This window comes from Engystomops pustulosus, chromosome 3, assembly GCF_040894005.1.
Source record: "Engystomops pustulosus chromosome 3, aEngPut4.maternal, whole genome shotgun sequence".
In the NCBI taxonomy this organism is placed as follows: Eukaryota; Metazoa; Chordata; class Amphibia; order Anura; family Leptodactylidae; genus Engystomops; species Engystomops pustulosus.
In genome coordinates this window covers 163,022,182-163,039,789 of record NC_092413.1, presented here as the reverse complement: position 1 = coordinate 163,039,789, position 17,608 = coordinate 163,022,182, and the positions used below count along the sequence as shown (strand labels likewise).

Below are 17,608 nucleotides of genomic sequence, written 5' to 3'. Positions count from 1 at the left end.
CTTCTAGGATGAAGGATTGTAAACCAAGCATACTGACATGCTGGTGTGTGCACCCTCTGACAGGATCTGCCCCTCTTTAAGCTTTGTATGCTTGTTTGTAAGTAAAATAGACTTTAAAATGTATGCAAATAAACCTGAGGGGCTCCAGGATCCATTAACACACATGGAGCCTGGAGCCCCTCAGGCTCATTTGCATAATTTTTAAAGCCCTTTTTTGGAAAAAAACAGGAAATAAGAAGCCAAAAGAGGAGGAAATCCTGCCAGAGGGGGCACACACCAGCATGTACATGCGTTTGGTTTACAATCCTCTATCCTTGTGGTAGATTTCCTCTAAACGTGTTGTGTTACCTACTAATATGTGCTACTATGTTAGTGACTGGGTCTCACATGTCACAATCTCTGTTAGTAATTTCTGTAAATCACTAGAAGCGTGGGAAAGTGGGCACAGAGCAGACAGCGTACACGCCGTGACCTGTAGCTCAACTATGAAATCCTCCCAGCTGCAGGTAGAGCCTGATGTACGTAACATCCGCTCCGTTCTCCAGAGGCGCCGTGTACACACAGTGCGTTATCCGCAGCCTCCGTGTAAACAAGAGGAGCGGTGCGGGCTGCGGGCACATTGCTGTGTGAGGAGGGGACGATGCGAGGCGCCGCTGTGTGACGGCTTCTCTCTCTACCTATCCCGGCAGCAGGCCGCGCACAGGGCAGGGCTGTCCCCTCCCCCGGATGTGTGCTAGTTGGTACGGTCTTCCAGGCTGCGCTAGGATTCGGGACAGGGAAAAGCAGCAAGGTGGGAGGCCCCGGGTACCGTGCCGGGCTGTCTGTGAGGGGCGGCCATCCAGCGGGCGCTGAGACTTTCACCACTGGAGGACATGCCGACACAGCGGGACAGCAGCATGTCCCAGCTCGCTGATAACTCCCACCAAGTCCGGGTCAAGGCGTATTTCAAAGGGTGAGTAGTGCAGCGGTGGGATTCCTTGTGTGCCTGTGTTACCCCCGGGTGGCGGCCATCTATCACTGCGGGGCTGACATGTGACTACTTGTTGCCCGGGCACATGGTGCCGGTGACTGTGGAGGTTGGTACTGCACTGCTGGCTGCTCCCAGTGGGTGGTACTGGATCAGCCTGTGCCCCTATGGTAATGATGAATTTGATGGGACTCAGGTGCTTACTGGTGGCCAGGCTGCTGCTGGGACTACTTACCCCCTGCGGTGCTCTGAGGATCCAGGACCACCCTGGCACTGGCGGGTCCAGTAGAACAGGGGGTTCTGTTGGCTTTGCTATATCCCTCTGGATACCTCTTCCTGCATGCTTGCGGCTGCTGTTGGTCGTATTGGTGCCCCCTTGCGGATATTGGGGGTCACCAAAGTAGGGATAACCCCTAGCAACTCTTGTCCTAGAACAGGAGGTGACATATAGTTTTAGTCACTTGATCTGCGTTGCTCTTACAAGTAGTGGGACGTTTGTGTGACTACATCCGGATAGGAAAGGGGCACAGGCACTGGTGGGCAACGTAAGTAGCTGAACAATTACTTGAGATAGTTTTGGCAGTGCCTGCAATTATCAGTGGCTGCTCTCCTGTCTTGTAAATGGGGTAGAAGTTGTTTATACCTGCCCTCCAAAGATGTAGCTATAGCGGTGGCACAGGAGAAGCCTTTATACTTACACCCTGATGCCTAGGGCACCATAAGAAGGCACCAGCACAATAAATGGTACATGAAATGTACCACAAACATGCCAGGTACTCACTTCCAAGCAGTTATCATTTATTGTATTCCCCAACAGTGACACAAAATTAATAGAATCCACTTTTTAATATTGTGATAGGACCCTGTACAGTGTACACAATACACATGTGCCCCTCCCCCCCTGTACAATTGGAGGATGTCAGAACAGGAGCATTGTAAAAGAATGGGATGGTCCGCGGATGTCAGAACTTGTAGTGCAAGTGTATTGTCAGAAAGAGGCGACATTCCACATCTCAGGTTTCCTGCTGGTGTCTTGAGACTGAAAATAGAAGAAAAAAATGCTTTTATGTAAAAGACTCATCGAAAGGGAATAATCTGCCCCAATCCATAGATTCTCTGGGGGCCCCTATATAGGACGCTTCCTTAGTGCATCGGATTGTCATTTATTATGTGTTTTTAAGGACCCTGAGTGAATCTGCTGATGCTGTATTATGAATCTATGTGGATGTCTTCAGTGTCCTTACTTTTATTATATTTTTTATTCACACATATTATTTCTACTGTGAGAAATAATATTAAACGTATAAAATGTTATGATAATACCCTACACACCATCCAGTGCCACAATCTCCTCATGTCCATAAACATGTAATATGGACTGTGAATGCCATGTACCCACCGATGTCAGATGGGCCACAAACAAGGGTTCACACTCCCTTTTTTTGTGGCCTGAAAATTTCACATATTACGTGAGGATGTACAGTATATTCACAGAGTGCAGTCAGTGGTTTATTGGCACCAAATGTTGTGGTTTTTGTTTGTGACTGGAATTTCACTGTGATTTTGTAGAATTGGCGGCAATTTAAAAAAAAAAATTCCCTAAGGGCATCACTTAGGAACACCTGGGATATACTCTACAAAATGTCTGCAGCAAAAACTACAGTGGCTTTCCAGTGTCATGTATCTGCAATGGGAATCCTCAGTGATAGGAGACGCTGCAGAGTTTGTGCATAGTCTGTAAGCCCCATCTACTACACTGTGAAATCTCCACACGACTGTTCTCTTCAATTCTCCTGCTGCTAACTCACAGTGATTCAGTGCAGTGTGTTCCACAGCTGGCTCCCTACTACTTTATACACTATTCGTTTTTTTTTTTTTTTTTAGTTAAATTGATTTGTCTATTTATATGTTTGTAATACACTAATAAACAGAACAGTGATAAAGATAAAAACAAAGTGTGCAGTAGTGATGACGTGAATATAACTTTAGGTATCCTAAGCACAAGCTACAGCATTTAGGGAGTTGCACCAGTGTGAAATGTTAGGTGTTGTATTTCTATTCTGCATCATTCATATAAAAATAATTTTTCTAAAATGTAGCCTGTTGTTCTGTTTTGTTTTTTTTTTTCCTATGCATTTGTGACCATCCAGTTGAACTAAATTTCAAACTTTCCTACTACGATAGTGCTGAGTCTGGTTCTTCAAGCTCTGACTGAACAAGTCATCAGGATAAACAGTGAGGCCCATATTACGTGTCACTCTGGGTTATATTGTGTTTCCAAAAAAAGTCATAAACCGTGTAGACTGCATCTACACCGAATCTGACAAGGACAACCACAATATACAGATATTATAGAGGGGAATTTATAATCGGATGATAAAGGCCAAGCCCCCATGTGTCCCGCTGTATACATCAAGAGACCTAAGCTGCTTGATGTAACTGTTGGGCTACACGGCCATCGGTTAAAACTACACCAGGTCCGACGAAGTTTACTATAGTCACTGGATGTATGAGTAAGTGTCCTTGGTTAATCATGCATGATTTTGAGGGAAGGAATCTGTGACCACTTTAGCTACTGAGAGGTTCCCATAGAGCCCTATTATTTAAATGCCACTTTTCGATGAAAGGACATCCACCAGTTTCTCGGTGGTAGACTGTCCTACAATGCACTCGCGTTACCTGCAGTGCATAACAGTGAAGCGCGAGGCATGCATAAATTAGGTAGCGGAGGAGCCAGAGCACATTTGGGCATTTTGCATATTTTTAGAACCTTATTTTTTGGCTCTGGGGGAGGCTCTGGAGGTAGCTGAAAATGGGTCGCCCATCTTTTGCAGGTAACAAGTGTGCGTTATAGGACTGTCTTCCACCAAGAAAATGATGATAAATGGGAACCTGTCACCAGGGACCTAATTTTCACTAAAGATAGATTCTAAAAGCCCATGACACCTGTAGTGAAAATATGCCTCTGCCTTTTCTAAGCATTTGCATTACAATATAATTTTGTGTTATAACTTACCGTATATACCCGAGTATAAGCCGACCCGAGTATAAGCCGAGACCCCTAATTTTAAAACAAAAAAACCTGGAAAAAACCTATCGACTCGAGTATAAGCCGAGGGTGGGAAATGCATTGGTCACAGCCCCCCCGTTGTATATAGCCTGCCAGACCCCCCGTTGTATATAGCCTGCCAGACCCCCCCCCCCCCCGTTGTATATAGCCTGCCAGACCCCCCCCCCCGTTGTATATAGCCTGCCAGCCCCTAAAAATAATAAACTCTGTACACACCATTCTGACGGCCCGGGCAGCTCTGCTTCCATCTTCCAGGGGCTGGACTTTGGTTTGGATGCATTTCGAAAAAACAACATGTGACTTGTCTGAGCTGCAGGCTGCCTCCATCTTTGTGCTCCTGTACAGCATGTCCCTCCCCCACTGATGTTATCTCACCAGGCTGTGACCTCTGAGAAGGAGCAGGAGGTGGAGCTTAACATGAGCACTAAGGGGCCAAGCTCTGAGGAGTGAGTAACACAGACAAATCTCATGTCCAGCCTCTGTGACTACCCCAGGATTTTGCCAACGTGCAAGGTAAGTTATAACACACAATTATATTGTAATGCAAATGCTTAGAAAAGGCCGAAAGACATATTTGCACTGCAGGTGTAATAAGCTTCTTCAACCTGTCTTTAGTGAAAATGAGGTCCCTGGTGACAGGTTCCCTTTAAAATCATTTCCCTCACATCCCCAAAAATATCAACTTTATCTTTCCTGGCATACAGCCAGATCCTGAGCAAGTCAGAGAGGGCATGTCATCACACATTTCTACTCCCCATATCTCCTAAGCAACATAAAGCACTTCATGTCATGTGACTAGGGTGATGTCATCTAAGGTCCTTTACCCACTAACATTTGCAAAATTTACCCATGTATGTATCTGACACATAAAATCACAGCATACCTCCATGGAGTCTACTCTTCCTTATACCTCCATAGAGACAGGCTGTGATTTCATGTGATCAGATACATAAATTGCGTAGAGTTTGCAAATGTTAGTGGGTAAAGGCATTAAATCAGAAGCAGAACCTACACAGACACAGCAAGCTATAAGGATCAGTCAGCGTCCCACAGCAGGTGAAATGGAGGGTTAGGAAGACGTCCACGTTCACATAGGTTGTGCTCAAACTTCACAGCACGACAGAACAAATCCAGTAAGGAAAAAAATTAAGTGACATTCACCGATACAAGTGTCCTTTATTCATATGAAGTGTACACAGAGCTGACGGGCCATTCGGCGCCTTCTCAAGGCAGTGACTGACCGTTAGTGGGTAAAGGACAGTAGATGACATCACCCAGGTCATATGACATGAAGCGCTGAATGGTGAGGAGGAAGCATGGGGAGAAATAGTAACGAGTAAGGACATACCCCCTCTGAGTTACTCAGGATATGGTTGTATGCCAGGAAAGGTAACAAAGTGCCTAGATAGCCTGCCACCTTCCTGTGTTTATTGCATTTTTGTTCCTCTTCAGTAAATCTTGTGAATGTTTGGAATGTTGTCTCTGAATATTTTGTGTCACAGATGTTATAAATGTAGGTTTTTTTATAACTTGTCAGGTAATAGAGTTCACAATCAAGATGCCTGTCACCTCTCCTGACAAGCATAGTTTAGTATACAGCTGGTATGGAAAGTACTCAGAGCCCTTTAAATTTGTCATTTTTTTTTTTTGTTTCATTGCAGGCAATTGGTAAGATCAAAAAAGTTTTTTTTTGCTCATAAATGTTCACTCTACACCTCCTCTTGACAGAAAAAAAAATGTAGTAATTTTTGCTAATTTATTGAACAAGAAAAACTGAAACCTGACCTGGTCAGAAGTATTCAGCCCCTTTGCTCACTATTGAGTAGAAGCACATTTTGCGCTAGTGCAGCCAGGAGTCTTCTTGGGAATGATGCAGCAAGTATTTCACACCTGGATTTGGGGATCCTCTGCCTCTTCCTTGCAGATCTTCTTCAGTTCCCTCAGGTTGGATGGTGAACATTGGTGGAAGCCAGAGGTTGCACTAACATTTTTCCAGAAGGGTAAAAATACTCCTCTCACCATTTTTGAGGAGTATTTTTACCCGAGGAGGAGTGAAAATTTCGGTAATACACATAGCACACTCACACAGCACACACTCACCGCACACAACACACACACACACACACTCACACACTCCCCGCACAGCGCAGCACACACTCCCCGCACAGCGCAGCACACACTACACTCACCCGGCACTGCTCTTAGGCCCCGTCGATCACAAACGCAGGCAGCTGCAGGCAGGTAGAGATGGAGCAGTGCGCGGAGCAGCAGTTTCGTGGCCCACATCTGTCTCCCCTGGGGCGGGTGCTCTCACTCCGGCCCGCCCCTAGTCACGTGTCCCGCTGAGCGGCCCGGCGCGCGCTGTGATTGCGCTACTGACAGTTCCCTCTTTTGCAGCGCGCACTGAACCGCTCAGCCTGCGCGCTACAGGGAATAATTGCCAAGCGTAACTTTACGCATGGCAATTATTTTGGGGGGTAATGGCGCCTCATCACGCGTCTATGACGCGTGGTGAGGCGTTAATGCGACCTCTGGTGGAAGCCATTTTCAAGTATCTCCAAAGATGCCCAATTGGGTTTAGGTCACGGCTCTGGCTGGGTCAGTCAGGAAGGGTCACAGTTTTTCTGAAGCCACTGCTTTGATATTTTAGCTGTGTACTTAAGGTCATTATCTTGTTGGAAGGTGAACCTTCGGCCCTGTGTGAGGTCCAGAGCACTCTGGGAGAGGTTTTCATTCAGCATATCTCTTTCTCACAGTCCTTCATGTGTTATTTTGCAAACTGCATGCAGCTTTCATATGTCTTGGGCCCCATGCACACTGACGTATACCCACACGGCTACGGCCGCGATGGAGAGGAGGAGGGGTGACCCGTCTCCATTGAAATGCACAGCGTACCGACCGTAACACAGGGGGAAAGATATGACCTATCTTTTCCCCATGTATGGAGCGGTATGTGCGGCACCGTGTTGGGGAACACTAAAGCATACTGCATCTTTATATATTGGATGATTGGTCATTCATTTGAATGTGGGGGTCATTTAATTTTACATTTTCTTGGTATGGCTGGTAAGAATTATGGAAAGAAAATGCTTATATTTAGCCATCTTGTCCAGCCGAAGACATTTTGTCACCTAGTTTGTAAGTCTAAATCTAAAGATTCAGAACAGCCAGATTACCTCACGACTTGTAACCTTTGTACTGGAGAACCAATGGTCTTCCCGTTCTGGGGTGTTTTTGTGCCATCGGCTTATGGAAAAAATGATTGCATTTCTGAAAGAAATTTATCAGCAAGGTCATCCAATGTTGAACAAACCTTCTAGGAAGCTTTCTCACATGTACGTCTTTTTTACCACTTCAAATGAGTCATGTGTGGGGTCAGCATACTACATGGGTCATGGTTTTGGGTCTCTGCATGTGGGTATTTTATGGCCTATTCTGAGGTTTTTAGTACAGCTGAGCACAGTTTTGTCTCTCTAGCGTGCGCTCCGTTCCTTGTGGACTTATTACTTGTCTGTAGGCACCTTTACCTTTGAAGAAAACAAACACTTGGAGCATTAAAGTTAAATAAAAGCCTGGGATTTGCATGACTGCCTGATCTGAAGCGAACCGAGGAACTGACTTGGCTGTACCCACGGCTTGACTAAAATCTGTCCCCAAGTCCAAAATGCTGAACACCAGCTTGGGGGGAAGGGAGGTGATGTTATCGTCATATTTTTTGGATGGTTGGGTGGAACAAGCTCACGGTGTCACTACACATTTTGTAAAGGCCCAGTAGTCATATTGTGGACTTATCATGTAATGAAATTGCATTAGGGTAATGTTTCTGTAGGTGGTGACACCCATGGGCCAATCCTATTCTCAAGCAAGACTGCGGAGGTCATTGATTGAGTTTATGACCAGGAGTGAGGGCATAAGAGAATGGATGGTCACCACGGGAGACGCTCTGGAGTGGGAAGCATATTTGTTTTCCAAAAATACTTCTCCTTTTGGAGTGTTTTCACCAAAAAATAAAAAGCCGATCAAAGGGTCGTAAGTGTATGTTTCGGGGACCACAGCAAACATGAGAATGGGGTCTTTAGGTCACCTATGTAAAGCAAGCAGTAATGTGCCTGCACAAGCAGAGATTCATCATCTTTTAGCCTTTGGTACATTTGCGATACCTGTTGTTCCCATAATATGCTACTGTTGGCCACTAATTCAAAAGTTTACCATGGTAAGTATTTTGCCCTAATAGGGTCACTCATATACTTGCCCTTATAAAGTTACGGTCATGTTACCATCACAGGAAGTACCAAGCCCTTCTGCCGGGGTCCACAAAAACCTTATACAAGACCCTATAAGATCTTATACTTACCATGGTAAAGTCCTTTATTGGTGACCAACCCCTTTAACCATATCATCTGGTTTTGATATGATGAATAAAAATAAAGAGTTTGTCTCTACATCTAAATAGGAAGATATGTTGAGTGCTTTGTTTAGCTCTGGTTACTTACGCTAGGAAGTTTTATAGGTGTTGTCAGGTTATTCCAATATAATGTTAAACTTTGGAGACAATTATGTATGTAAAACAAACATTTGTGGAGGTGTCCCAAGATCACATCGGGTGTCTCCTATACCTTAGATTACTTACCACCACAGGGTTACTTTCTACCACGCTGTTATGTGACCTGGTGGTGTCTCATAGGTTTGCCGCATTCTTGTATATTCTGGAATGTAAGTTTCGGGATAGTCATTCCCGTGGGAGGAGGTGACTTGCTGCTTTTACACATCTTGGTGCTGTATTGTAGGTGTCATGTTTCAAGGTCCCATGTATTGTGTGGTATGTTTGCAAATGAAGCGGCTGCAAACCTCAGCTGACTGTGGTATGACTTTTATTCAGCTCATTACCAAGAAATTGTAGCACTGAATAAAACTCCACTCCGGTCTTACGCCCTTGATAACCTTCCATTCTCTTCTCACAAGGCTTTGTCATGGTTAACGTGAATCTAACCTTTTACTAAGAACTTCGCGCAAATGGAATGTATAGATTTACCCGCATCACCTCAGAAGTTGTGTAATCCCCTTTGTGATTAAATGGGGTGTGCTGCTCTTTGGGATGAGTCGCCTCAATCGTATCGGATATGACTCCACCACAGTGTGAGGTCTTCTCACTCGCCAATGACCGGAGAAATGACACCAGTCACCTCACAAGGTTGTGTTGTGTGAGCCCCGTTATACATGAGGGTGTGTGCTAGCGCAAGTCCACCAAGAATGTTTGTGTAAAGAAGCCCTCAAATTCTGGTTGATGTGGTCGTAGTCGCACATGACTTTTTTTAAAAATTGTAAATGCAATTCAATGCAGTATGATGTCTTAACACCTTAACCCATTAATGACCACCCTATCGGGATTCTACGACGGTCATAAAGGGTGCTTCTTCTGACGCGTCACCTTTCTACGGGGCGCGTCAGAAGAAGATTTCGGGACACCGGGTCTTGCTGGTGTGAGAAAAAAGTAAAAATCATTTTATAATAATAAATAAGGGTGAAGACACACGTGGCGTTTTTGGGCCGTTTTTACTAAGTGCGTTTTCAGATCGTTAAAAACGCAAGTGTTAAAAAACGCATCCGTTTTTTAAAAACGCATGCGTTTTTGTCCATTTTTCATTGCGCAATTTCGGAAAAACGGACAAAAACGCGTGCATTATTTAAAAAAAGGATGCGTTTTTTAACGCATGCGTTTTTAACGATCTGAAAACGCACTTAGTAAAAACGGCCCAAAAACGCCATGTGTGTCTTCAGATCGTGTGTCTTTCAGATCGTAAAAAACGCATGCGTTAAAAAACGCATCCGTTTTTAAAAACGCATGCGTTTTTGTCCCTTTTTCATTGCGCAATTTCGGGAAAAAACGGACAAAAACGCATGCGTTTTTAAAAAACGGATGCGTTTTTTAACGCATGCGTCTTTAACGATCTGAAAACGCACTTAGTTAAAACGGCCCAAAACCGCCATGTGTGTCTTCACCCTAAGGGTGTGTTCACACGTTTCGTTAGCGTCGCTCGCATTCATAACGCGACACCAGAGCACGGGGGGCGGGGCTCGGACCAATCGCATATGTTTTTTTTTGGGATTGATAACCCGATCGCATGCGTTTCTCTGGAAACAAATATGCGATCGCCCCAAGCACCGCCCCCCTGTACACTAACGTCGTGTTATGAACGCGACGCTAGGGGAATGTGTGAATGCGCCCTCGGTGCAGTCACACGTAGCATCTAACACATGCATTTCCAAACGCATTCCACCAGCTGGTGATGGATTTGCTTAAATAAACAGCTGTTAAAACTTATCCAAAGTGCAAATGTTAACACTTGTGTAAACATCATGTTAATGGTTGTGTTTTGTAAATGCAATTGTTAACAGCTGTTTAATTGGGAAAATCTCAGCTGTTGGAATGTGTTTTGAAATGCATGCGTCAGGGCGATGGCACATGTGGTGTTTTGAATGCGCTTTTGGCCTGTTTTTAAGCAGTCCGTAAAAAAAAAGGCATCCATTTTTCACAGGTTTGACCAATTATCTTAATTGAAACTGGTCAAAAACGCATGCATTTTTTTGACTGCTTAAAAACGGGCCAAAAACAGTTTCAAAACGCTACGTGTGCCATCACCCTCAGACGCGACGTGTGACTGCACCCTCGAAGTACAGTGTGCTTACGGAATGAAGGAGTTTGTTTCCTTTATTTCTGGAGCGTCTTGTGGGAGTGAATTCTGCTGTGAGACATGCTGGTCTTGTGGTCTGTCAGTAATCACCACATTCCTTAGCACATGACTTCACAAGGTGAAATACTGTGGTATTAAAGCAAATAAAATGCTCTTCTAGCACTGGAATGTTATTGGCCAAGATTTCACCTAATGTTTAAGCCAGGGGTCTCAAACTCAATTTACCTGGGGGCCGCTGGAGGTAGATTCTGGGTAAGGCTGGGCCGCATCAAGTTTTCCACACAAAATGCGCTTACAAAATATCATTATTCAGATTCAAATGTCATGGCGTCTCCCAGCGCAAGGAAAGCCCCGAGCGGGGAGACGTGTTTTCTCTATGAACGTGTCCTGTGCACCGAGGGGTCCCAAGCTCCTACCGCACTGAGCCCAGTCAGGGACACTCCATCCCCCCCTCCCTCACCCCGGTACTTGCCTCCCCGTGTCCCTCCCATCGAAGAAGATGAAGTCGCCGCTCTGACCTGCACCAAGTGCGTTCAGAGCGGCGACTTCATCTTCTTCAAGTACCGGAGGGAAGGGGATTAACCGGTTACGGGCCCTTTCCTGTTTTTTCATGTCCATTTTTCACTCCCCACCTTCAAAAATCTATAACTTTTTTATTTTTACACGTAAAGAGCTGTGTGAGGGCTTGTTTTCTGCGTAACAAATTGCACTTCATAATGATGGTATTAAATATTACATGCCATGTACTCGGAAGCAGGAAAAAAATTCCAAATGCAATGAAAATGCATTCGTGCCATTTTCTTGTGGCTTGGATATTACGTCTTTCACTGAGCGCCCCAAATGACATGTCTACTTTATTCTTTGGGTCGGTACGATTAAGGGGATACCAAATTTGTATAGGATTTATGATGTTTTCATACATTTACAAAAATTAAAACCTCCTGTACAAAAATTATTTTTTTTGATTTTGCCAACTTCTGGCGCTAATAACTTTTTTATACTTTGGTGTACGGAGCTGTGGGTGGTGTAATTTTTTGCGAAATTTAATAATATGTTCAATGATATCATTTTTAGGACTGTACGACCTTTTGATCACTTTTTATAGATTTTCTTATATTTTTCAAAATGGCAAAAAAGTGCCATTTTCGACTTTGGTCGCTATTTTCCGTAACGGGGTTAAACGCATTGTAAAAACGTTATCATATTTTGATAGATCGGGCATTTTCGGACGTGTCGATACCTGATGTGTTTTGATTTTTACTGTTTATTTATATTTATGTCAGTTCTAGGGAAAGGGGGGTGATTTGAAATTTAATGTTTTTTTATTATAATTTTTTTTTTTTAACTTTTTTTTTATTTTTATTTATACTATTTTTCAGACTCCCTAGGGTACTTTAACCCTAGGTTGTCTGATCGATCCTATCATATACTGCCATACTACAGTATGGCAGTATATGGGGATTTTCCTCCTCATTCATTACAATGTGCTATCAGCACATTGTAATGAAGGGGTTAAAACGAAATGGCCTCGGGTCTTCGGAAGACCCGAGGCTACCATGGAGACAGATCGCGGCCCCCCCGATGACGTCAAGGGGAGCGGCGATCCCAGGTAAGATGGCGGCGCCCATGCGCCGCTATCTTTTTGAGGCTGCCGGCAGCATCGCCGGCAGCCATCGCTGTGAAAGCACCCGCGATGTTACCGGTAAGCCTTTGCTGCAATATGCAGCAAAGACTTACCGGCTATAGAGAGGGCTCAGCCCGTGAGCCCTCTCCATGCAGCGCTTCCCGACCGCCGCCGTGAATACACGGCGGGCGGTGCTTTTCTAGGTGGGGGCCGCAAAATGTTGTCCCGCGGGCCGCGAGTTTGAGACCCCTGGTTTAAGCCATGTTCACACTCAGGATTCTGTCAAGATAGAGGTGTAGATTCTATTCTATAGAGCCTGCTGATGTTTCATACATGTTAATAAGGATAGGTCCTCAAAGCATCTATACACAGACGGTCCCCTAGTTAAAGACTGACCCCTCTTCCTACTGTGACCTCTCTGAAAGCTTTATTATAGTCCCAGACTGCAATGATCAGCTGTAAGGTTTCTGTAATGAAGCTTTATTGATAATCCTTGGTCCAATTAAAGCAAAAAATTTTGAAACTCCAATTGTCACTGGGGAAAAAAATTTTGTTGTCTGGATCTACAGTGATAAAATATACAGTTTCTACTTGCATACAAATTCAACTTAAGAACAAACTTATGGAACCTATCTTGTATGTAACCCGGGAACTGCATGCAATGTGGTTCTGGTATTGCCTTTGGAGTCTGCAGTGTTTGATTAAACCAGTTCAAAACAGATGGTTTTAAAAGGAATAAGAGCCAGTTCACACCTCAGTTGCTTCATCCGTTTTGTCGGTTTGTTTTTTTAAGCCGTCAAGTGTGGAGACTACACATGGATACGATATAAAATAAAGATTTACAGCTATCCTGTGTGTTCAACCTCTCCTGCTTTTGGCTCACAAAATTAACACAAAACACCGGCGGCTCGTTCCCCAGTAGGCGCGGCTTTGTCTGCGTTTTCAAACGCAGACAAAGCGGTGCGTGTAGCACCGGCCTAACTGATGAAATAATCTTGCTGTGACAGCTCCTCCTAACGTGTTGTCATTTGATGATTTGAAATAATATTTATTTTTTTTTACCTTTTGGTGCAGCAGTGTTTTGTATTAAATTATTGTGGACTACAGCCAGATGTGATGGAATGCACTGAACAGGTGCAAATGTTTCCTTTATACTTTAAAGGGGTTGGCCACTTTTCACTAGATCTTTCATTAGACATGTCTCTGCATGTATATGTACTTGTACCTTTTGCCTACTTCGAGTACTTCAGCCTTTCCCTGTTCCCACTATGCTGCCCTCTGCATAAACATAGAACTTCCTCCCTCACTGCTGTAACCCATCCTCATGGCGTCTCTCTCTGTGTATCTCTTTTCACTGTCCCTCCTCCTTTTCATTAGTGCTAACAGATGTAAACAAAGAATCATGGGGAGTCCACAGACATCACAAAAGTAAGTATCAGGAATGCTGAATCACTTGATAAACAACCAGGGATTATTAAGGCAGTAAAAAGACACTTATGCAAAAGAGTAGCCCTGTGAATCCACGCTTTGTTTCTTGGTCGGTTTCATGGGAGGGGAGGAGCTGCTGCTCCCTGCTCACAGAGGGGGAGGCCATGTGACCGTGAATGTAGCGGAGCTGGATGTGTACAAAACTGTGAATGCAGATGTCTCCTGCACAGAATATTGAGATACAAGATCTCCCCTGTTCCCTATCTGTACCTCCATCCCAGTCTGTGATTCTACAGAAGTTTCTTATTCCTCATGCTGCAGCCCTTCCCCCACCTTGTCTTCTGCAGTATTAGCTCTGTGCACTTTGACAGAGAACACAATGCATAATGGGATATGTGGGCAAGCTAACTGGCCTCAGCTTGAGGGCATAGACTGATAGACATTAGTCTCCACTCACTTCACCTCTGGTGAGAAAGATTTTGGTCAAACACTTTCAGAACAGAAAATGCCATAACTTTGGAAAGAAAAGGACGAGCAGCACAAAGGAGGCCACGTTCTGTTTGTTTTCAAAGGGAGAATCACATATAATTTAGTAAAATCACTATAGCTTTATAGTTACAAGCTTCCTATGCTCTTGTTATTAAAGGACACCTGTCATCAGGTCTGTGTCACTAGTCCTGTCACCTCTACCTGTTGGAGCAGGTCACAAGGATCCCATCCCAGCCTTTATCTAGTTATTTCATACATTATTCATTGTAAAATCATCTATTTTTTATCGTGTAAATGAGGCTGATCACATGGTCAGAGGCAGTGATGTCACCACTGTTACCCCTCCCCTCTCCTCCCCCTGCTCATGTCTGTGTGTAATGTATAGTAAAGCATGGCTAGTGTGTGCTGCATCTGCTGACATGCTGCATCCTCCTAATATACAGGTGAGAGACACAGACATCAGCTACACATGAATCTGACATGTTCTGCTATAACATGGCTGCCTGGAGCTGCTGTATCTCTCCTATACACACACACACATGCACACACAGGCTGCAGGGGGTGTGGCCACCAGCACCAGGAAGCACATCATTATACAGCCTCACATCATTATACAGGCTGTCAGTCATGCACTGGGGGTGTGGCTGTACCTCCCACTCATGAATAAGGTGGACAGCTTGAATATGCTAATGCTTCATTGGACATTTCACAGGTCATTTGCATACAGCTTTAGGACCTCATTGCTTAGGTTTACAGGCATGTAGAGGGACAATGAAGGGATAGAGGCAATGCTCTCTAATGGCAGTTTATGAAAATATATTTAGTTTAGGGGGGTTATTTTGCATGACGGGTTCTCTTTAAGAAAGAAATGCTTTAAAATGATGAAAAATGAGCCTCAGGGGCTCTAGACTCCATTAACATCTACGTTACCTGGAGCCCCTCAGGCTCATTTGCATAATTTTAAAAGCCTTTTTTTCTGTAAAAACCAGGGCATAAGCAAATTAAAGAAAAGTGGTTCCTGCCAGAGGGGGTGCACACCAGCATGTATTGTGTTACAATAATGATAATTCCTTTATATAGCGCACACAGATTATGCAGCGCTACACAAAGCTTGCCATATGTCCCTGTTCCCAATGGGGTTCACAATCTAATCAACCTACTAGTATGTTTATGAGTGTGAGAGGAAACCCATGAACACACGGAGAGAACATACAAACTCTTTGCAGATGTTGACCTGGATGGGACTTGAACTCCTACCCCAGCGCTGCAATGTTGTAGTGCAAACCACTGAGCCACCGTGCTGCGCAATCCTTGATCCTGGTGGTAGATATCCTTTAAGGTAAAACATGGGGCATTTATCAAACTTTTTTCATTTCTTTTTCAGTTTTTTTTTTTTTAATTTATTTTTGCGTGTTTGTGCATTTTTTCTTTTGCGACTTTTGTTGCCATTTCACAAAGATCGTCATCGTCAGGAAAAGCCCTCGTGATCAGAGAAGACGAGCACTGAGCAATATTTCTTGAGTTCTATTTCAATATAGTAAACAAGTTGCATATCAGCCATGGCCTATGGTAGAGCGCCGCAGGTTGCTCTCCAGACAGAGGTTCATCAACAACTCCTTCCCCAAACATGTTTTCAAAACAACAGCCCCACCCCCAAATCCACCCCCACCTCCTATGCAATCTAATTATCACCTAGTAGGGGGTGGGAATTTATTACCCTAGTACAGCAAACCCCCATTGGATCTGTGGAATGACCAAGACTTCTGGAGGAGTGTAGAACATTCCAGGACTACAAACTTCCAGGGGTCAATGTTACACACATGATTATATACAAATGCACATGTAACACACTATAAAACACCAAATACAGACGGTCCCCTACTTAAGGACACTCGACTTACAGTCAACCCCTTAGTTAAAGACGGACCCCTCTGCCCACTGTGACCTCTGGTGAAGCTCTCTGGATGCTTTACTATAGTCCAAGACTGCAATGATCAGCTGTAAGGTTTCTGTAATGAAGCTTTATTGATAATCCTTGGTCCTATTACAGCAAAAAATTTGAAACTCCAATTGTCACTGGGGAAAAAGAAAGAATTTTGTCTAGAACTTCAATCATAAAATATAAAAGAACAAACCTCCGGACCCTATCTTGTACGTAACCCGGGGACTGCCTGTAGTGATACAAATCAAGAATACGCCACAGCCTACCATGACACCCAGGTTGTTTTTTTCAGTTAAGTGCCTGATTTGTCATGAGCTTGCAAGTGTGGATGGCTGAAAAATTGCAGATGTTTGCACAAATAAACTCTAGTCCAGTGCAGGTGTAGGGGGGGGGTTGCTTAAACATTTGAGACTTCTGTGCTACTTTTCTGCCCAAAGTCTCAAAAACAAACAGACTCACCTGCCTCCTCTATCAACCACGAAGATAAATTGGGTATGCCCAAATGCTTACAAAAAATTCCCAAAACTACACACACGTTTCCCGACTTATGATAAGTGTTCCCCAAGTCAATAGTTTTTTCCAGGTTTTTTGTGTTTAAAATTAGGGGTCTCGGCTTATTCTGAAGTATATATACGGTACTCCCTGCTGCCACAAGGGCTCTAGCAATTCCCCCTGAGCTCTTGTGCTTTGTTTTAATTTAGTTCAAAGTGCACTATCCACCCTCTGCCTGCTGTAATCTCCTCCCCCCGCTTCTGCTGAGCGTACGCTCAGGGAAGTACCAGGTGATATAACTGTCTATATAAGGACAGTGACATTATTGAGGCAAACGCCCTGAGCATCGTCCGCAGCCAATCCCTGTCATGAGCGGGGTCGGGGGGAACAGGCAGCGTATTCTATTGTATGAGTCTACAGTGGAATCCATCTGATTGTATCCTTACGACAGAGTACAAATTATGTGGTGTTAATTATGAAATAACTTTTTTTTCTATATTACATATGAATACCAATTTCTACTGCAAAATGTAGGAGTGGCTTTCAGTAATCTCATAATAACTACCGTATACTCAAGTGCAGAGGTCGCATTAACGCCTCACCACGCGTCATAGACGCGTGATGAGGCGCCATTACCCCCCAAAATAATTGCCATGCGTAAAAGAACGCATGGCAATTATTCCCTGTAGCGCACAGGCTGAGCGGCCCGGCGCGAGCTGCAAAAGAGGGAAATGTCACTAGCGCGATCGCAGCGCGCGCCGGGCCGCTCAGCGGGGCACGTGACTAAGGGGCGTGCCGGAGAGACCCGGAGTGAGAGCACCGGCCACAGGGGAGACATGTGGACAGAGGGGCTGTCCCCGCGACGGGACTTAAGATCAAGGCCGGGTGAGTGTAGTGTGCTGTG

At 44.4% G+C, this 17,608-nt stretch overlaps 1 protein-coding gene across 2 annotated transcripts in view; it reads left to right on the top strand.

The window, feature by feature from the left end:
• Window positions 1–540: 540 nt before the first annotated feature.
• PRKCI (protein kinase C iota) overlaps window positions 541–17,608 on the top strand; it is a 58,383-nt gene continuing 41,315 nt past the window's right edge. The window contains exon 1 of one of the 2 annotated variants that reach the window (XM_072142833.1): window positions 541–952. In XM_072142833.1, the coding sequence (XP_071998934.1) occupies window positions 873–952 (80 nt within the window). In that variant the 5' untranslated portion in view covers window positions 541–872. The remainder of the gene's footprint in view (window positions 953–17,608) is intronic. The other variant, XM_072142832.1, reaches the window with a different exon arrangement.